Source organism: Cheilinus undulatus, linkage group 18 (genome assembly GCF_018320785.1).
Source record: "Cheilinus undulatus linkage group 18, ASM1832078v1, whole genome shotgun sequence".
Lineage (NCBI taxonomy): Eukaryota > Metazoa > Chordata > Actinopteri > Labriformes > Labridae > Cheilinus > Cheilinus undulatus.
The window spans coordinates 30,746,614-30,768,295 of NC_054882.1; the positions used below are offsets into that span (position 1 = coordinate 30,746,614).

Below are 21,682 nucleotides of genomic sequence, written 5' to 3' on the forward strand. Positions count from 1 at the left end.
CCATCACATACTTGTTTTTCTAATTAAGTCAAACGGATGGAGGACGTGTTTTTCCCTATCATGTTTGGATTATTTATCTAAAGTATTAAAATTCTTGTGGAACATGTCAACAGAATCCCAGCACGTTATCATTTTAGCACAAAAATCTTATTTGGACCAGATTTTAAAAAGCAATGTAGATATAGCTCGAATTTTTACATAACCTTTAACATTGAACTTTTATTACTGTGCACTTTTCCTGACAAAAAAATAACAATTGAGAAAATATGCAGGTAATGCTTAAAATGGTCCACAAATGTCATATTAAGGAACAAAAAGATAACAGTATTTGGTATTCTTATAAAAAGAGGAAGTTTATTGAAATATTTACATGGGTGATGATGTGTATTTAGTACAAAAATCAGAAGACAAATTCCTGCTCAGACAGTTTAAACAGACGTACAAAATTAACTTTATTGTTCACACATATTCTCCACAGTCAGAGATGATCACTTTCTGCTTTGTCTTGCCATCTTTTGATCCCTGAGCCTGCAAAAGACAAACACAAAGTAGAGCTTTTCTTCCAAAATGCAGCATGATAAACATTTATTAAAATGTCACCAAGTACAAAAACAGGGCAGTTTTGGTGCAGTTTATCTCTCATTTCACTTGATCTTTGCTGAGAGCTTGCTACACCTGGATTGGAGTCGACTTGTGGTAAAATAAATTGATTAGGCATAAATTGTTAGTGCACACACCTCTCTATAGAAGGCCTCACAGCTGACAATGCATATTAAACCAAAAAACCTAGCCATGAGGTCAAAGGGACAGAGTTAGCATCGTTGCAATATCTGGGGAAGACTATAAAAATGTCTGCTGCATTGGAGGTTCCTAAGAGCACAGTGGCCTCCATAATTCTCAAATGGGAGAAGTTTATTAAACCAGGACTTTTCCCTAGAGCTGGTCGCCCAGCCAAACTGAGTACTCAAGGGAGAAAGGCCTTAGTATGAGAGGTGACCAAGAACTGATGGTCACTCTGACTGAGCTCCAGAGATCCTGTGTGGAGATGGGACAAAGTTCCAGAAGGACAATCATCACTGCAGCCCTCCACTGATCTGGGCTCTGTGGCTAGACGGAGGCCTCTCTACGATGCAAAATACATGAAAGCTTGTTTAGAGTTTGCAAAAAACTCCACATGAAAGCCAAGTGGGCTTTTATGTGTTTTGCACAGAGGAGTGGCTTCTGTCTGTAGATATTACATCTCATCTCTGCAGAGAGGTGTGTACCTTTCCAAATCATGTCCAATCAATTTAATTTACCACAGGTGGATCCAATCAAGGTGCAGAAACATCTCAGCAAAGATCCAGAGATATAGGCGGCACTAGAGTTAAATATCTGTTTTCATATAGGGTACTGAGTGTAGATTAATGAGACAATAAATAAATTTAAACAACTGTGGCATCAGGCTGCAACATAACAAAATTGAAAAAGTTAAAGGGGTCTGAATGCTATATGAATGTTTATATGAAATATCCCTGATTTAAGCAGATATTAGTCAGTTTTTCTCTCATTTTTGCCCGCTCCTCATGGAGACTTTCACGTTTTGCAGCCTGGAGCTGAGCAGTCGTGTCGAGCACGGACATGATGTCCGTGCAATCCCCCATTGTTGTGTGTGTGTAGCTCCACCTTTTTGGGACGGATAGGTAGGACTGGTACCCCTACGGCAAGGTGCCAATAAGTGGGACCGTGTGAGTCAGTTTTTGCGACCCTTTCCAACTTCTGCTCTATGGAAACACACAAAAAATGTGCACCATGCTGTACCGAACTGAACCCGACCTCTCAGTGGAAACAACCTATTATCGTTTATTACCTCCCAGGTCTAAATTAACACGTAGCTTTTATAATAATAATAATAATAATAATAATAATAATAATAATATCTTGAATTTATATAGCTTCTTTCAAGAAACCCAAGGACGCTTTACAGGAACACATAGACATGGACAAACTATGTGAGGGGTAGGAAGAGTGTAAGGGGGAGGGAATATCATGGTAGTTTATGATACAGTAACAATACATTTACTATATTAATGACTTTATTACCACACAAGCATAATTAATATATTTAAAGACAGTCAGACATCATGATGCCTGATTAAAGAATGCAAAATGCCCCAAAACAGGTTAAGTGCTTTTGTCGACTAACATATTTATTTGTTAATGTATTTATTGGCGTCAGTTTCACCTCTGATCTTGCCTCATTTTTTCCCCAACTGCATTTGTAGTTCAGTTTACATTACATTACATTCAAATCTGTTCAGAATGCATGTATATTATTAATAGGATAATTAATATAATAATTTTGGACATATCTGTGCTTATTTTACCAATAATTCAATCGAGCATTAGGACAATGATATAAAACCACATAGTTACTCTGTCCCAGCTCTACTGCCCTGTCTCAGTCAAAAAAAAACATCTGCTAATAAACTGTGATAAACTCACACAAGAGACAGATGGATAGGGAAACAAAGATAAAGAACACTCGTGGACAACAAGGAACAAGGTAACAAGGTAAGGTTACACAGTAAGCTACGGGCTGCCCTGCTTCACATGCTGTGTTTGAGAAACAATTTGGAGAAGTGTGTGTTTAAGAAACTTATCTTCAGTTTTAGGGCACTTTTTTAACAGTCTACCTGGATAAGCACCAGGCCTTTGAATAGCATTACACGCTACGTTGATGATTGTTCTCTGTGAAATGATGCAGACATGAAGACAAATAAGAAAGGCTGTCATAAGTGGATGTTCACGGTGCATACGCACTTTTATTTCACTGAAAATCTCAGATCTATTGTCAGTAAATTTATTCAACAGCCTGACAGTACATGTCTGTTTATTTCAGACCCTGGATTTTAGTGTTTACTCACAATGATGGGTTTATTTCTCCCTGTGTGTAGACTAGCAGGCACGAAAACAGAGCCAACTCAAAGAAATGCTTATATGTGGCTGCTGTTCAGTGAAAGAAAAAAAGAATAAGTATCCATGGTGTGCCAGGTCCTTTTGTCCTTTGCAATGTAAACAAAAAATACTGTGAATTGACAAATGTATACTTGGAATATCATGCTGTTGCGGTATCAATGTGAATGCCCCAGGGCGTAAAGGTGACTGAGCTGCCGCTGAAATGCACTATGAAAACAGCGTAAGTGTCACTGAACGTATTTGCTCACACAATACTAAAAGAATGTGGCCATTTGTTTCCCTGCCCACACCTCAAGTGCATTCTGAGTGACTGGCTCTTAAAGACTTTTTGATAGTTTCACTGACTTGAGCTGTCAACCCTTTCTTATAAGAGAGCTTTTATTGTTCTGAATAATTTTGGCCTTTAAAAATCAACCCTATGATTATTTTAGAACAGGAATCAGAGATAAATCATATCAAGATATAATTTGCATTTGCAGTTTAAACCTTTGATCCCTTACCTCCATTGCACGGAGCACATCCATCCCCTCCACCAGATCTCCAAACACCACATGTTTACCATCCAGCCAGTCTGTTTTATCTGTGGTTATGAAAAACTGAGAGCCATTGGTGTTTGGCCCAGAGTTGGCCATGGAGAGCTGACCTGCAAGCACAAGAAATAAAAGGTTTAGCCAGTTAACTGCAAAGTCTGCTAGTAAACATAAACCTTAAGGAGAACACAAAGGCAGAACTCTCACTCTAACAGCTTCTTCTCAAACTCTTTACCTGGAGCGGTGTGTTTGAGGACAAAGTTTTCATCATCAAACTTTCGCCCGTAGATGGACTTGCCACCAGTGCCATTGTGGTTTGTGAAGTCACCTCCTTGGCACATGAACTGAGGAATGATGCGATGGAAGCTGCTCCCTTTGAAGCCAAAGCCCTTCTCATGTGTGCACAAGCAGCGGAAATTTTCTGTATAGGATATACAAAAGGATTTCAATGTTTGCAAACACACAATTTCTTCTTTCTTGATTCACTACATTAGATTTTAATATAAAGCCTTTTTTGCATTTTTACATTGCCTATCCAGATATTGTGCAGTTTTAGAATTTATTTTTCAAAGATGCAATGACAAGGACAAGGCTTTCACACCTGCAGTCATGGGAACTATGTCAGCTCGAAGAAGAAAGCGCAACCTCCCTGCTGGTTTGTTTCCAATCTTGATGTCCATGTAAACCTGAGGATTAACTCTGCCCTTTTTAGCTGGAGGCTCAGCCTGTGCAAACAAATCATACTTATGTCACAATCTGAAAATATTTGAAAGTCAGAGAAACCAGCAAACAAAATGGACAACTGTCTTACCTCCTGTGCTGAAGTGTTGGTTGTTTCATTGGCCGCCTCGCCTTCAGCCTCCTCTGCTGTCTTCCCTGAGAACTTTTTCAGCCAGTCATCATCCGACCATACTAAAGGAGAAAAAAATAGTTTAAGTTAGAAAAGGGGATTTAAGTAAATGACCATGCAACTGATTCTATAAAAATGTTTTCCTCAATAACCTGGTCGAGATGAGCCTTCTTTTATTCTCATGGGTTTGGCTATGTTAACGCGGATAGTTCTTCCAAAAAGCTCAGACTCATTCTGGCAGAGAAAAAAAAAACAAAACAACACATTGTTTAAACAAGAAGCTGTGCTTTTTCTTGCAAGCTGGTAGTGACAAGGTCTCAGAAATAAAACAATAGTGACAAAATTACAGCTATGCAGTCTTCTTACCATGTTATCAATCGCTGCTGCAGCATCCTGTGCAAGACAAAAGAGGTGCAACACAATGAAGTGTTTATAAGGAAATAATAGCTGTGTGTCAAAACCAGCCATGTTAAGGCTGTTAAAAGACTGTTGGTAATGAGCTAGAAGCCTCCACATGTGCTACGGATTAAGCATTAGACTCCACTATAGAGGAGTTTTTGCTTGACTTTTAGATGCATGTTTTTATTATTATTACTATTACCTTTTTTTCTCTTGCTTACTATTTGCAGTTGTTTGTGTACTATCACCATTAAATTTGTAACAGTGTACCCCATGGTTAGATTAGGTAGGATGGGAGACACAAGACTGTATTTAATTATTTCAGTGTGATCTAACCTTAATAATAAACATAAAACATTTGGCACCCAAAAAATAAATGCCTTCCAATTAAGTCATACATACAGGCTGCTGTTAAATGTGTTCATTTTATACTCCTATATAAATGCCAAATCACAGCCATAATAATGACTGAACACAGCCTTAATCTTATTCTTCAAGGTTATATACTTCTGAATTTTTAATCACTGCATTAAAAAACACATTTGCTACCAAGCTGGGCACAATCTTTGCCTCTCTTAATAATGCAGCAACACATCTTTAAATGATTTGTTTTCTCCAGCTACAGCCCTTTTCTCACTACAGTGTCCAATTTACAATGTTAAATCATTATTCATGAAGATGCTCTAACAGAACAATTCATACATTTGAGGTTTTGTTTATCATATTTTAATCATTACAACAAAGAAAGATATTGTAGTCTTATAATGCGAATAACTTGTAAACATCAGAATAAAGACTCGTGTTTTTCAGCACTAAATAAAGCACGTACCTCTCCCAATTCAAACTCAATAAAGGCAAATCCTCTGTGTTTTTCTGAAAGTAGAGCACAACGCATTGACACATATTAGAATGGATTTTAGTTATCACTGCTGTATAGAGCAACACACACAGTAAAACACCTGATCTTACCTGTTTCATAGTCTAAAGGTATCTGGATGTCTATGATGTCTCCAAACGGAATGAATGCTGCATGTAAAACCTTCTCATCCACCTCCTCTGCCAGACCACCTGACAGGACGAATCACAGATAGAGGCTGAGCTGGTGAGCAGTTATATACATATACACGTTTATCTAATAACATGAATATAACTGTACTCATAAGATGGACCAGTTTACAGGCAGAGTAACTTCAGTCTCATGAAACGCCATATATTTTCTAAGCTGATTATATTAAGTATGATTTGATGACTGAGGTTGACGTTGCTAATGGCTGGGGAACCAACAAAATCATAAACTCATCCTTGTTGTCATGTTTTAGAGTGAAGCTCATGTTTTACCGGCTAACTCTTCACAACCTAAAGATATTCAACAATAAAATTCAACATGCGATGTTATTTCAAATTCCCTACATGTAAATTAATGTCCTTTATACCCTTTGAAGTCTAATTACAACGCTGTTACTGATGTTTTTAATGAAATGTAAAGAAAACTTACCGACATACAACACTCGTTTGTTAGCCGCCATATTGGATATAACCCTTCAACTCTGACCCCAGACGTATGACGAGAGCCCGCCTCCTTGTGTCCAAATTCCCTCTAGCGCCGCCTGTTGGGGAAACTGTCCTTCAATGCCGAATATCACCGTGTAGAAAGCAAAGCTATCAAATTTAACGCTTTCATCGCAGAGAACTCCCTCAATAGTGTTAATAGACGTTTGTGCAGAAGGTTGATACCTGTTTGCAATTTTAGACCCTTTAACCGATGCTTTTCTCCCTGAAATTTCTGTGTTCTAACAAATTAAATACGCATTTCCCCAGCAGGGCTGAAGTTTTTACTTTTTTTTTTCTTAGCATCTTCAGAGGTAGGCTATACCTGAAAAAATATATAAATAAAAAAGATCCAGTATGGAGTGCTGCTTCACATAATTGTAAGAATCAAAAACAGGCTATCTAAGGTCTAAGGCCTCAAATTAAAGGCTTTTTTAATTTGTGCAAAAATGTGCCTCTTTTTTCCTGGTTAGGACTTCTTTTTTTCACCCTTAAGCAATTTATAAGTCTGAGCTCTTTTAGTTTGATTTTAAAAAGTTTGTTTTTAGTCTGGCTTACATTTTGACTGATTTTACTAGGAGAAAAATGTAAAAAAAAAAAAAAAAAAAAAAGTAATACACTGTATTTAAATGTTCAAGTTAGCTTGACAGTGTGACAGTGGCCCAGCACTGAAAACACAAGAATAGTAAAACTAAAGTAGATAAATATTATTATTTTTGAAGAACTAATGAGAGTCAAAACAATTACTGTATATTTTTCAGGCTTTTTTATTAAGAAATACAACCCCAATTCTAAAAACTAGTTTGGTGCTGTGTAAATTAAATGATATGCAATGATTTACAAGTCTCATAAACCCATATTTCATTCACAATAGAACATAAACATCACACCAGATGCTGAAACTGAGACATTTTACAGTTTCATGAAAAATATTAGCTCATTTAGAGTTTGATGGCGACACACATTAAAAAAAAAAAACATGGATAGGGCCACCAGTGTGAATCACCACCTCTTCTTTTAACAATGCAAAAGTTGGGATTTCCCAGACCAGCTGCTGGAGTTTTGGGTGAGAAATGTTGTCCCATTCTTGTCTGTTGGATTCTAGCTGCTCAACAGTCCTGGATCTTCTTTGCTGGATCTTTTGTTGTATGATGCGGGGTTTATTTGTTTTTTCTGTTGGTGAAAGGCCTTCTCCAACGAAGCCATGCTGTTGTGATGGTTAGCATTGTTTTGCTGATGCTGTCTTTGCAATTTTACGTTGAAGAACATTTTTCTGGCATTGTTTTATGATCTTTAGGCACAGTTTTTCTATAGCATTTATAATTTAAATAACTATTGCTTATGAACCATTAATAGTGACATTATGGTGGCCAGGTTATGACGTATTTAACTGAAGAAGTTCCATAGTTACCAATAAAATTAACTGTATTTTTTTGTACAGCCATCATACTGTAGTAAACTCTATTACTGAAGGTGGTATATCCCTACCAGGGATTTCTACTTTATCTACTTCTACTTTACATAACTATGGGCTTCTATAATTTGCAATTTTTGTTTATTTCTTATCTTGCCTTTCTACTTTGTTTCTCTTGTCAGACTTCTAACTCCACTGATTTGTACCTTTCTCTGCCCACTAATATCTGACTTTATTTAAATCCTCTATCATCCTTTATAGCATGTTGTTTCATCATTTGGATGCAAAACAGTCATGACATTACAGAAAGCTTCAAAGTGTGTCGTATATGTTCAATATTGAACATCAGAAGATCACTTACAAATGACCAGTTGACCATGATGTTGGGACCTATAAAATATTTTTTTATTGCAACAAAACAACATTCTTATTTACAAATTTAGGTGCATTGATATTTTTCAGTATGAGAGCTTAAAATCAAACCATGCAAAAATAACAGACATTATACCTATGTAGCTTTTTAATTTCTGTTCAGTCTTGCGTTATCTTTTACTGATCATTCTGGTATGTTTTTTCTGTTTAAATGCCTCTTTGAATGGCCAAATTAAAGATGATCTTTTCCTTTCTTAAATCACTCTAATAAATAATATCCTGGATAATAATATCAATTTAGTGTAGACAAATCTTGGCATATATTTTGTGCAGTGCAGATACACACACGTACAATTAAACCTCCATAAATAAATGTAAGCATAAAAGTAACACAAGAGTGGTAAACTTGAAGTATCATCCCTTTATTGAGAATACCACACACCCATGATAACATGATAGGATGGAGGAGCCTGTCATTTCAAATCAAACCTAAAACTGTCAAGCAAAGAAAAAAGAACAAGGCTCGTTTTCCTTTTAGAAAAAGGTTTCTCTCCTTTGCTGCAGAATGAAATGCCTTCATTCAAACTTTGTCAGCTTTATTGCTTTTAGACAGCTGTTAAAAGAATTAAATAATTAGAAAATTTTTAACTGTAACATTTTTCAAAATGTTCAAGTACATTTTAAAATGACATTTTCTTTTTTTTTTTATTTTATTTTTGCACAGATGTTTAGAGGAGTCAGGTGCCTGGAGTCTCTGTCGTAACTCTTGCCCACTTTCTGCTCAGTTCTGCCCTGAAACAACACATTGACTTTATCACTACCCACAAGATTCAAATCCATAATGACCAAATCAGCAAGTTAAAGATGTATTCTCATAATAACTTACTAAAAAACACTTTTCAGGATGTGGCAGCAGTAGTAGCCATGCCGCCCACTTTTTGAGTAGCATCTTTCTTTGCCTGGTGGGCTTGTAGCACGGCGACAGCTTCTTCCACCTATACATAAACACATGAATGATTAACTGAGTGAAAAAAAGAGGATAAGAGATATAATGGTGCTGTTATGGCAAAAATGAAAGTAGAGAGGCACCTTTGACCGCAAAGATTCATGAGACTCCAGCATGTGCAGCAGTTCTGAGTTATCAATCTCCAGCAGCATGCCAGTGATCTTTCCTGCCAGGTTGGCATGCATGGCCTGAATCAGCGGGAAAAGACGCTCACCTGTTTAGGAAAAAAGGCAGGACAAATCAACCCTAGTAAAGGCCGAAATACATCATAATAAATGCATTATGTTGTATGTTCTTTACCTAACATCTGCTTCTGTTCCTGAGGGGGTGCAGCAGCAAGCATGGAAGCTGTTAGAGGCTCCTGGCCTTGAACGTGCACAGCTGGCTGAGTCTGAAGGACACGAATGAACAGAGAAAGGAGCATGTAAAGCTTTGAGGGTTTGAAATAACCGGAGCACAATGGGATGTGGTAAATCTGTCTTCCACACCTGCTGTAAAGCGATAGGTTGTACAACTTGGGGGTTTGGGTTTCGTACGCCAGTTGCGTACTTGTAAGGAGGCATGGCACGAGGGCCTCCAGGAACTCCCATAGAGGGGCGAGGAGCCATGGCCTGACCAGCAGCTGGAGAAGATAAAACAAAGTTAGCAGGTATCTCTACCATCTTTACTGTGCAGTGTAAATGAAAAGCCACAAAAGTGGTGGTGATGGATATAATCAGTCATATTAGTGAACACACCTCGGGGTCCCTGTGTGCCACTGCCAGGAGACATATGCCTCAGGTTGGCACGGGGTCCTGGCTGACGCAGTGAGCTGGGTATGCCTTGGAAACCTCCTGCAGAGGAAACAGAGGAACCATGAATGAAACTAATATTGCTTCTGCTTAAAATACAACAAAAAATACAAGGGTTATGCCAGTATATTAGAAACGTCTTGAAGTGCCCAATAATACTGCATGTCTGAACCAAACAGACAAGTTTATCATAATGACAAACCCTGAAAATTCATGCCAGCCTCCAAATAAAATTTCTGTGTGAAGTTGGGGTGGGTCAATGCGTAAACCCAGCAGGAAATACTTGTGAAAATTCATTGCGAGTAAGCAGGCAGGGTAACATTTACTGGGCCAATCACAGATCTGTTTTCTGCCCACAAATATGTCCTTCACTATTATTTGTTGATACTGTGAATATGTTTGATGCTATAAGCAGCTTTGACATCAGGACAATAACTGCCATGACAGTACTGTTGGATTTCTGCCATGTCTCTTTAACGTGCCTTGCACCTTCATCCAGCAAGTAAAACTTGGGACTGGGAGGGATGTGTGAATTTTCTAGAAATTCCTAGGAGTGTGCATGTGAAAACAGCCATATATTTACCTTGACCTCTGCCACCTTGTTGCTGCCACCTGGGGTTGGGTCTCATTTGGGCCAGCTGATTGGGTGCATAATATGTAGTCCTATTCTGGGCCTGGTGGATGTAGGTAACAAAAATCAATTGCTACATGGCATTAAAAAGCATTCTTGACTATAGCATTCAAACTGACTGTCATGTGAGGGATTTTTATTGAAATAACACTCAGACAAAAGAATCATAAGTTTGATGAGAGGCCTCTTTAAAAACGATGGCAAAAAAGTAACTTGGAAATGTTGGGAATATGTACAGCTTTCGTGAAATTTCAAATTTTAAATCAAGTACTGTACTTATTCAAATCAAGAGAATCTGTTGCAAACTGTGGCTATGGACAATGCTGACCAATTTACCCCAGTTATGGTTAACTTGATAGCATACCAGTTTCTTTCTAATACATCCATTAGAAAGCATGAAACATACCGCCATCCAACATACTAACATCCATGTTACCCTTTGATTGATTTTATAAGTCAATCGATGTCAATATAATTTGGCTTTTTTCATACACACACACAAAAAAAACTCTAATGTCAAAGTGAAAACACATTTCTACCAAGTAATGCAATTAAAAAAATCTGCAATGTAGAATAAATGACTGCATAAAAATTCACCCCTTTAGTAACTGACCTAAATCAACAGAGGTCCAGCCAATTGGCTCTAATAGTCTCACAGTTAGTGAAATGAGGATCACCTGAGTGCAGTGAATGTCTCAAGCAACTGTGGTATAAAAACACCTGTCTGGAAGGTCCAGCCACTGGTTAATAAGTATTTCTGGCTACCATTGCGCCATGAAGACAAAAGAACACTCAAAGTAACTCAGAGAAAAAGTTATTGAAAAGTATAAGTCAGGAGATGGATAAAATTTTTTTGAACATCCTCAGAGTTCAGTCCATCATCAAGAAATTAATGGGATATGGCACATGTAAATCTGCCTAGATCAGGCTGTTTTCGCAAACTGAGTGACCGAGCATGAAGTAGACTAGTAAGAAAGGACACCAAGACATTTATGACTACTCTGAAGGAGTTATAACCTTCAGCAGCTGAGATGGGAGGGACTCTGCAGACAAAAACTGTTTCTTCTGTTTCTCCACCAGTCAAAGCTTTAGGGGAAAGTGGCAAAGAGAAAGCCACCGTTGAAGAAAACTCATATAAAATCTCAACAAGAGAGCTAAAAAGTCGCTGAGAGACTCAGTGGTCAAGTGGAAGAAAAGCTCTATGAGACCAAAAAAAGTGCATCTACTAAATAGAGAATATTTATACAGCCACTTATTTTACATTGCATATAGACATTACTTTGTAGAAATCTGTTTTCACATTGACATTAAAGATGTTTTGTTGTAAAAAGAAGCCAAATTATATTGACCATGTTTGATTATAAAACAAATAAAGGGTAAAACATCCAGAGGGGTAAATATGTTTTTTACTTGTTCAAATGCATCAGATTGTGATTGACACACCTGTGGTACAGCTGGCATGAAGTAGCCGCTGGTTGGCTGGAATTGATTAATAATGGCATTTGCAGGCATGGCTCTCATTCCAGCAATACGCTGCATGTACTGGTTGGTCAGATGTGCTTTGCGCTCCTCTTTGCGCTGAGCCAGAGCCACGTAGAGGGGTTTAGAGCCGACAATGCGCCCATTCATCTCAGTCACAGCCTTGGTGGCCTCTTCAGGCGAGGAGAAGCAGACAAAACCGAAGCCTTTGGAACGACCCTCCTCGAGCATCACCTAAAGTACAGATTGAATCTGAGTTACTTCAAGTGTAATTACATCAAGATGAAGAAAATGTCAACATCTGCATGAACTTTCTAACCTTAGCACTTGTAATGGATCCGAATGGAGAGAATTCTTTGCGCAGTTTCTCATCGTCTATGGTGTCATCCAGGTTTTTGATGTAAAGATTAACACCCTGAAATCAAAGTCAACAAGCATGAAGCACACAGTAAAAAAGCAGCTTGTCTGATATAAAGTCATGTGCATAAGTTTAATGAATGTAGGCCGCAACAGATTCATCTTGGGCCCTGCGTGCCACACCATCAGACACACGTGTCCTTCCACAGCCAAGGTCAAGTTTGATGGTGTCTTTTTTTTTTTTTTTGTCAGGGCCTTTTCACCCCTGACAACTCGCCCAGAGATTGCCTGGGTACCCTAGGCCATTGATTCCCAACCTGGCGTCAACATACCCGGGGGGGGGGGGGACAATTAAAAAACAAAGAGAAACTTTTAATTTCTTTAAGCAAAAAACAGTTGACATTTTAAGGGGAAAAAATCCAAAATTGTTGATATACAAGAATACAAACTCAGAATTTCATAGTTTACACAGCTAGAAGTTTACGTGAAGAACTTGAAATTTTCCAGTTCAAAAAGTCTTAAATTTTGACAATAGAAATTTTAAAATGTCAAGTTTTAAAAATCCTACATTTACAACAGTATTGAGCAAAAACAATACAAGAATGTTTCCTATTTCAAATCTGAAAACAGTGGCTGAATTTTTCAACTTTTAAACTTTATAATCTCAAAAGTTTTTGTCCACTAACATGTCCAACTTTTAAAGTAATGAATTACAATTTTTCCCATAAATTTTAACTTTTTAGACTTGAGAATTTCATGGTTTTTCTTAAAAATGAACAAATCCTCAATATAATCATTTTTTAAGAGCAGCCCTAATACACCGATGTAATAGTGGATAGTTTTTACATGTCTTTGTCAAGAACAAGTGAATATAAGCCTATTATGTTTTGATTTTGTCAATAAAAATAAATAAAATTAATACTTAGTTTTCCAAGTGGGTCCTGAGAGCGCTTAGCTTTTTTTAGTTATGAGGTGGGGGCTGCCCTAGGCTGTGATTACCTGCCACATACACCCCTTACCCTAAAGGTGTTGATTTTATTATTTTTTGAACAGATTATTTTCCCATGCCCTTGGTCATATACAAAGACATCCAGAGCACCACTGGGGTTGTGTCAATCCTCCTTCCTGTCCGGTCATGCCCTTAGGTGGCTTAATTGCCAAAGCTACGCCTTACTGCAGCCTCAAGTTTAGGGCCAAACATGCCTTAAACATATGCACAGTACTTTATATGGGCTGAAATAATGTATAATATTAATTTGAGTTTTGGATTAATTAAACCTGATACTAACCTGATAACGACTGATCCTCTCTTGTTTGAGCATTTCAAACTTCCTCTTCAGCTCTGCCTGCCGCTCCATCTTCTTCTGAGCCCGGCCCACAAACACAGTCTTGCCATTGAGCTCTGTGCCATTCATATCCTCTACAGCCTTTGGATGAAAACCATTATCATAAGAGGGAATTACCAGTGACATTCACTTCATACATTTCCATCATACCAAAGTACCTTGTTGGCGTCCTCATGTTTCTCGTAGCTCACAAATCCAAAGCCTCTTGATTTGCCGGTGGGGTCTGTCATCACTTTTACACTGAGTGTTTTACCTGCAGAAGTAACAGGTCGATGAAGTGGGTGTAAGACAATACAACTAATGTAAATCCTCTCTGTGAATGACCACCTGTTTTACCATATTTGTCGAACAGCTCCTTCAGTCGCTCATCATCCATATCATCGCCAAAGTTCTTGATATAAACATTGGTAAACTCTTTAGCTTTGGCACCAAGTTCAGCCTCCCGTTCTTTGCGAGATTTGAAACGACCCACAAACCTGAAAACAGAGGGAAAGCAGTGGCACACACTCTTTTAAAACAGTCCCGACAGACGAAGAAACCAAGCAGGATCAGTCACTTGCTGTTTTCTCGCTATAAAAACCTCCTTATCCGGGTTTCTGGGTTGGGAAAGTTCGACAATGACAGAGGAAGACCTGACCACGCAAGCACAGTGAGTAAAAGAGTAATCTTTGTCATGAGAAAAACAGGGACAACATCCACAAAACAAATTCATAGCTACTTTTCACCAGGTGACACATCATTCCTGGGGCAGACATTGAAAAAATCATTCAATTCATGTTGATATCACCAGAGGCAGGCAGATAATGCTGGCATGCTAGACAACACAGTGACAACCATCTTAATTCTTGGTCCAAAACTTGATGAAGAGGTGGATGGAGAGGGGTGGAGGAACAGAGTCTCACAGTACAAAGGAAAGCTCAGGAGGACCAAATGATCTTATATACCTTGCTATGATGACCTCTCTCCTTCCGCCATCCAGTTTTGCATTCCTGCATTCGATCCATCACTAAAACACACAAGCGTTGTCATACACACACACAAACACTCTAAGACCAGCGGTGACCAGCGAGTGGACAATGAGGAACAGAAATGTGTCTTGAAGAAAGATTACAGTAGGAGATTTTAGTTCATCCATCTGTTAAGAGGTTATCTTCACACTGGTGGTGGTGAGAGGTAAGCTTATTAGTCAGATTATTCACACACAAGCCCCCAAACTGAAAAAAGACACAAAAAGTCAGTTCACTCAACACAAGTTTAAAAAAAATCATGTTCATGCCCTAAAAGAAAAATAATGCTCATTCTTATAAACATAAGAATAACCTTAAACACTCAACAAGTACTGAAACTTCAACGCAAATACGAACTTTCAAGCAATATCAAGGTCATTTTGAAATTAATGCTTAATTGAACAATCATTTCCATATAGTACTAACAATAAAAACCCCTTGGACCCAAAATCCTAGATGATCAGACACTCACACCTTGCGGTCATTCAGAAGCATGCCGTTCATCTTTTCAATGGCACGGTCAGCAGCATCCTGGGTCTCAAAGTGGACAAAAGCATAGCCCTTGGAGCCATTTTCATCACACACCACCTGGTGGGAAGAGGGGAAGACATGCAGGTAAATTTGCATACAGTATAAAGACAGTATGACTCAGCCAGGCAGTTAGTTAATCTTCATTAAGATCCTGGAAAATTTCTTGTTTTCTTTTTTCCAAGAGAATATGATAAGATCTATCCCATTCTAAAACCTGTAACCTATATATAACTCTGCTAGGTAAGACACCCCTAGACATAACACTTTTGGATAAAATGTAGTATCATTCAAAGGAAGCACACTATGGAACAGCTTTGCAAGTTTCAAGGGTCATCTGAAAGCTTGGATCAGGACAAACCAGAACTGTGACCATCCTTAACTGTTTTATGTCTGTACGTAAATACATCTGTGTTCTAGCCCTGTGCAAAAACACATGCATAAACCAAAAGTGCAAATGTGCATTTTCCACAAAATAATCATCAGCACCTCACTATTTTGGCACTATAGCACTTTACCATCTGCCTTATGCACTTTAATTATAATGGTCCCTGTCAGTCTTCAGCATAGTCATAAAGCCATATGCACTGTTATATGTTAGTCTTTGTATACTAATGTTTATGTTGTTTGGTCTCTGCATGTTGCTTGATTTTATGAATAGATATTTTTTTATTACCACATGCTCGATGTATACTTTTATATGTATACCATCGGCCTGCCAGGAGCTATGGGTAGAATTAACCTATAGCAACAATTTGGCACACATCTTCATATTAATTAATGTGCACTGTCCCCTATAAATAAATAAATAAATAAAAGCATAATAGCTGTTGAGAGCAGCAAACATCTAGGCTTTCTTTTTTCTTAACTTGATTTGTTTCACTCAGTGTTAATTTTGTGGACTTAAAGTATGACTAAAAATGTTCGTTGACAGCCTTTTTTTCCATGACAAAAACTAGACTAAAACTAACAAAAATAGATTTGTGATGACTACTGAAAAAAAAATAAGTGAAGTTTTCATCAAGATGACTAAAACTAGACTAAAATGTTATATAGTTTTCATCTGACATTAAAAACCCGTGGTACTTCTAAACTGTAGGTCAATCTGCCAACAAAACAATGCAGCTGTAGCTGTTCTGCCTCCCAGCTGTAGAGAGCAGGGACCTCAGGTTTGGCAGGGTGCATAGAAAACACTACCATAATTTGGTACCAGATTTAGGCAAGAAAATAAATGCCTGGACTAAAAAGTAAAGACTAAAATGTGAGGACTTTTTATGGACTAAAACTAGACTAAAACTAAAAAGGATAGAAATTATTAAAATGTGACTAAAACTAAAATGCATTTCATTCAAAGACTAAAATTAGAAATAGCTGCCAAAATTGACACTGATTTCACCCTACAAAACCCAACCACAATAATATGAGTCTGAAAATTTCTGTAATATAAACACAAGCTAGTAGCTTATTATTTAAGCATTGAAAGGGGTCAAACTGCAGATCATTCATCTCTGACGGTCAGGGCCAAACATGCTGTAAATTTAAAATAAAAACAGATTATATCCTTTCAAGGTTTAGATAACAGTTAAGATACAAAAAGTAAAAAGTCAAAAACCAAACCTGCAAAACCTGACTTCAAAACGTTTAACAAAGCCGAGTAAAGTTTGTCCGCCAACAACACATTCTTACACAGCAAGCCTAGCTTACATAACTCCACTATGTGGGTAAGCTACATAGCTAATGTAGCTACATAGCTGTGTAGCTAAACTCAAAAAGTAGTTACATAATCTACATCCTTTACATAGCTAAGTTAGATTTAGTTATGTTCTTTAAAGCTCACATTGCTAAAGCTAACTTTGCTACACTGGCTTATATTGTTATGTTAATTACGTAGTTATGTTAGCTTTAGCTAAGGCTAATGAAGCTAAAGCGAGCTATGTTTCGTAGAACTTCTTCTAAGACGGGTCTGTACATAATTTAATCCTGGATTAGACCTCTTACCAGACTGTTTATAAATGAAGTACATTTTAGAAAAAAAAACTCTCATACATTTTACAGTCAAATTACTGCGCGTGTGTTCTGAAAGAGACAGCATCTCAGATGAACGGTCTGTAAGAGTGGTCTTCAGAGATGTGCAGTCTACAGCCAGACTGTCTTGTAGAGTTGGGAGAGAGTGCATTTACTGTTTCCACTCAGGTTGTTAAAGTAAACAAGACAAGCAGAATTTGTTCATCAATAAAATTTAGCTGCTTCCTTTGGTTCCAGTTTTATGCTAGGCTGGGCTTGCAGGCTGCTAGCTGTAGACACATATCTAAGAGCCTGATATGAGTGTGTTGTAGTGTTTCTGTAATAAGAAAGCAAATAAATGTGCTTCAAAAAATGTGGAGCAACTGCTACAATGTGGCTAGCTTCAATTTTATAATACTTGTATATTGATGTTTTTATCTTTTAACTCTTGCATATCACTGAGGCCAAAACTTCATATCTCCAAAACCACCACTTTTAAGGGAAGAATAACCCGTGTGTTTGCAACTAGTTCTAACACTGATCGGTCACAGTCAGCATAGCCCTCACTGGAAGATGTAAAGGGTGACCAATAGCATTGATTTATGAAAATACAAATAAAATCATGAAAAATTAAAATATAAGGTTTTGTGATAAGTGACAAGTTTGTGATAGCCCTCCAGTATGTGGGATATATTGCCTAAAAAACACAGTCATCCTCTTTAAAAATCCAACAGCTGCCTTTATGGCAATTTTACCTTGCAGGAGAGGATGTTTCCAAAGGCAGAGAAGGTGTCATACAGAGCTTTGTTGTCGATAGACTTGTCAAGGTTTTTGATGAACACGTTGCCCACTCCAGACTTCCTGAGGGAGGGGTCTCTTTGGGACCACATGATCCTGATTGGCTTTCCCTTCACCACGTCAAAGTTCATAGTGTCCAGGGCTCTCTCAGCTGTGGTGGGGTTGGAGGGGCAGAGAGGTGGGTGAAAGGTCATGGGTGTTTGTTTACATGGATCAAGTCTGAAAACATGAAAGTTACTATAGTATGTTAATACATATAAGGCTTTATGCAGCTCTATTTTACTATGTGACAACCTGTACTGCAGTTTCATGTCGCCTTACACTTAAAACACAATCAGAGCAATAATGAATACACAATAAATGAATAATAATAAAAGAATAAAACTTCCTAACTTATGTGGAGTGTATACTACAATCGAGGATCTCTGCTGCTGGCCCATTTACAAGCGTCATGTATCATGGTTAAGTTACTGCAGTGGACCATGTGGCTGATGAGCAGCTGGGAAGTGTGGGGGCAGCTGCAGTGGGCACGCTGGGAGCACATGGCCACCTTCTCCAACTCACTACATGCTACTAGGCCTTTTCTCACCTAGAACAGTTGCATTAGCAGCACAGCAGTCAATAAAGTACAAAACTACTGTAATATGTGGCATTGTTTCAATGCTCAAATCAGTATGTCTTTGGGCCCCAATTTTATTCATAAATAGACGAGTGCTCTTTTAATCTCCTGCTTTAACAGTAATATATGCTTCATGTCCATGTGGGTACACATGCCAAACATCCTTTTGTTCAGTCACTCCCCAGTAACACACACAGGGCAGGCTTTCCAACTAAAAGTGTCTGGTAAACAAAACGGAGCTGCCTTGCGTCTGCTGGCATCAGCAGTTTGGCTTGCAATTGTACTTCACAGCCTGTGTTCAGATAAGGTGCGTGATCGCTGTCAAACATATGGACCTCTGGAGGTTCAAAGAGGGAATCTTACTTTAAAAAAGGTCAAAATGATCCAGCAGTTTTTAGTTTAGTGAGGTCATAAACAGCCACACACAGTCTGATATTGTTTTAATGCTAAAAGCATTGATTTACGTCGTGTTCATGTCATGTTAGGAAATTAAAAGTATTACTGGCAGGCAAATTGTAGTCTGCGCAGAAAGACCTTCTATATTTAGAGAGGGGTCCTGTGAGGTATGTGCTGGCATGGAGGGAGAGTAGAGCATTCTCTACCATTGATGGGGAAGAGACACATTCAACAAGAATGCTCAGATGAGCTCCACCAGGACTTACATGTGTTTACACATACGCCTGAAACATGACACAAGTCTTAGAGAGATTAATTCAACTAGCCTTCTTGGTTTCTTCCAATAAAATCAGCTTACTGAGAAATTAGAATATCCCTATGTTTTGTGTCACTTAAAAGGAACACGCTGTTGCCCTACAAACACGTGCGGGGACTCCATGTAAATACCAAAAAGCTACCATCCCCCATGTCCACACCTCCAATAACAAATGGTGTCTTCTCACTTGTGGCTCTTATTACATTTACTCAAGTGAGTGATACTACCTTCCTGGAATTCAGCCATTTGTAGCCCATCGTTACTCAAGCTTTTGGTAGCAGACACATGCATGGATGTGTCGTGACAGGTGTTAAACACGGATACAAGACTCGGAAAAGTCCTCAAAATGCTTTTAAAAGACAGCAACAGCACCTGCTGCTACTAATCAGTGCCATAGCAGACACTTTGACAACCTAAAGCAGTTTAAGTGGTTAAGAAAATGATTCCTAACAAGATCAGAATTTAAGCATAGCAATAGGATTAAGTTGTGATTATTGTGAGCCAGACAATACACATTTAAAACAGGCAAGACGCAGGCAATGCAGGGGTTTTTGTTCAGCTGTCTTTTCCCCTTGTCTTCAGTGAGCTGAGTGCAATGGGAATTAGTTGTACTCCATGGCCCTTTAAATAGGAGCAGAAATGGGTCATTTTGGAGCTAATAAGTGAGATCTGCAAAAGGAACATATCTCCTATTGCCTGGGTTTAAATGATGGACATAGCGACTATTCTGTTCTCTTAAGCTCTGCATGTGCTGTGGATTCAACTCTCACAAATATTAGCATAGTACACAAGAAGTGGGGCAGGCTTATATGGGTCAAATGAGTGCTCAAACCGGTCTAAATAGCTGCTGTAGATGGCTAATGAATACTTAGACTAATAATAATAGCACTTCAATGATAAGTCATGCTAGGTTGTGTTATTTTTGTTATGATCCAGTTTCCTTCTGTGTCATTATGCAGACTGACTTGATTGACATTGAAAGCATATGACAAAGGCAGTACTTGAAGGATGCATGTTCTTAACACGTGCAAGTAGCATGCTCATATCTTACCGTCAGCAGGCTGGGAAAAGTTCACATAAGCGTATCCCAGGGATCGCCGAGTGATCATGTCTCGGCATACCCGAATGGAGAGCACCGGTCCGGCTGGGCTGAATTTCTCATACAGCATAGCCTCCGTGATGTCGGGGTGCAGGTCGCCAACGTAGAGAGAAGCCATCGGATAACTCCCCGTCGCTGCTGTGTTCATATCTCGGACTTCACTAATTGTATTAGCTTCCTTTTTCCCTCAAAGAAAAAAAAGCGTGAGAAAAATGCCGGTATGAACTGTAGTCCGGGTCCAAACTGCGCTTCACCTAATAAAGACACTGACAGCTGGCTGTGTGCTCCAGCCTGCTCGGAAAAACGGCAAAGCTGAAAAATCACGATAAAAAGCGATATCTCCTGTAGTATTTCTTCCTTAAAAGACGCCAACTTCGGGTTAAACCCAAGGCCTCCTGTTTCAAGTGTTTTTTTGAATTCGTGTTTTTTGCTATTTTTTTTAATGAACGTTTGTTTTTTTTCTTTTAATATTACGGTACTTGTTTTTATGAAGGTTTTGTAGATTTTATATTTTTTATTTTATTTTTATTTTAAGTTTTTCAAGAACAGTGAGTTGGACACTCACGGTTGTTTTGTGGCCGGGGAAAGAGACTGCGTGAGGACAAGCATGGGCACTTTATAGAGAGCGACGGTGCGGAGGAAATAGTGGCCAGGGTCAAACTTAGGATAGAAAAAAAAAAAAAAAACCCACTGAGCATGCGGTGTAAAAGGGAGAGTGCACACTACTGCTCCAACTACACAGCCCGGCTCCCCACAGCGACATCTGGGTGGGAAGACAAAGGCTGTCAGGCTACTGTGAGCTGTTTTATCCAGGCTTATAACCAGTGGTGCAGAAGTGGGCATACAGGTGCATAAGAAATTAATATCATGAAAAATATATGTTTTACTGCTGTGACTTAATTCAAGAAATTAAACTTCCATATATTCAGGACTCATATCATACAAAGTGAAACATTTCAATACATTTGTTTTAATCTTGATGATCACAGCTCACAAAAATCAAAAATTCACAATCTCAAAATATTAGAATATCACCAAACATCTGTCAGAAAGAGGATTTATCATACAGAAATGTTGCCCATCTGCTCATTTTTGCACTCAGTGCTTGGTTGGAGCTCCTTTAGCACAAATTACTGCACTTATGTGGTATGGAGGCAACCAGTCCGTGGCACTGCTGGGTTATGAAGCCCAAGTTGCTTTGATAGCAGCCTTCAGCTCGTCTGTATTGTTGAGT

The 21,682-nt window shown here is 38.4% G+C and overlaps 2 protein-coding genes across 2 annotated transcripts; both read right to left on the bottom strand.

Moving 5' to 3' along the window:
• Positions 1-334: 334 nt before the first annotated feature.
• ppie (peptidylprolyl isomerase E (cyclophilin E)) lies at positions 335-6,308 on the bottom strand. Its single transcript, XM_041811964.1, has 10 exons — positions 6,233-6,308; positions 5,707-5,805; positions 5,567-5,610; positions 4,705-4,731; positions 4,491-4,572; positions 4,300-4,400; positions 4,090-4,213; positions 3,724-3,909; positions 3,459-3,601; positions 335-528 (listed from the first exon to the last, which is right to left on the bottom strand). The coding sequence occupies exons 1-10, from the start codon at positions 6,261-6,263 to the stop codon at positions 460-462; spliced, it is 906 nt and encodes a 301-aa protein (XP_041667898.1). The 5' UTR covers positions 6,264-6,308; the 3' UTR covers positions 335-459.
• Positions 6,309-8,472: 2,164 nt separating this feature from the next.
• Positions 8,473-21,045, bottom strand: pabpc4 (poly(A) binding protein, cytoplasmic 4 (inducible form)). Its single transcript, XM_041811961.1, has 15 exons — positions 20,401-21,045; positions 17,976-18,169; positions 15,161-15,276; positions 14,018-14,157; positions 13,840-13,934; positions 13,625-13,762; positions 12,298-12,393; positions 11,943-12,212; positions 10,452-10,542; positions 9,815-9,910; positions 9,566-9,699; positions 9,378-9,468; positions 9,161-9,291; positions 8,958-9,066; positions 8,473-8,863 (listed from the first exon to the last, which is right to left on the bottom strand). The coding sequence occupies exons 1-14, from the start codon at positions 20,594-20,596 to the stop codon at positions 8,971-8,973; spliced, it is 1,884 nt and encodes a 627-aa protein (XP_041667895.1). The 5' UTR covers positions 20,597-21,045; the 3' UTR covers positions 8,473-8,863; positions 8,958-8,970.
• Between the last annotated feature and the right edge of the window lie 637 nt (positions 21,046-21,682).

Bases quoted from the DNA above. Each gene is read 5' to 3' on its own strand.
- ppie (XM_041811964.1), bottom strand. From the start codon at position 6,263: ATGGCGGCTAACAAACGAGTGTTGTATGTCG. The intron at 4,573-4,704 runs GTAAGAAGACTG...TTTCTCTGCCAG, and splicing joins CAGCAGCGATTGATAACATG to AATGAGTCTGAGCTTTTTGG. The intron at 4,214-4,299 runs GTAAGACAGTTG...TTGTTTGCACAG, and splicing joins CCAACACTTCAGCACAGGAG to GCTGAGCCTCCAGCTAAAAA.
- pabpc4 (XM_041811961.1), bottom strand. From the start codon at position 20,596: ATGAACACAGCAGCGACGGGGAGTTATCCGATGGCTTCTCTCTACGTT. The intron at 12,394-13,624 runs GTTAGTATCAGG...CTTTGATTTCAG, and splicing joins AGAGGATCAGTCGTTATCAG to GGTGTTAATCTTTACATCAA. The intron at 10,543-11,942 runs GTGTGTCAATCA...TACATCCACCAG, and splicing joins TCATGCCAGCTGTACCACAG to GCCCAGAATAGGACTACATA.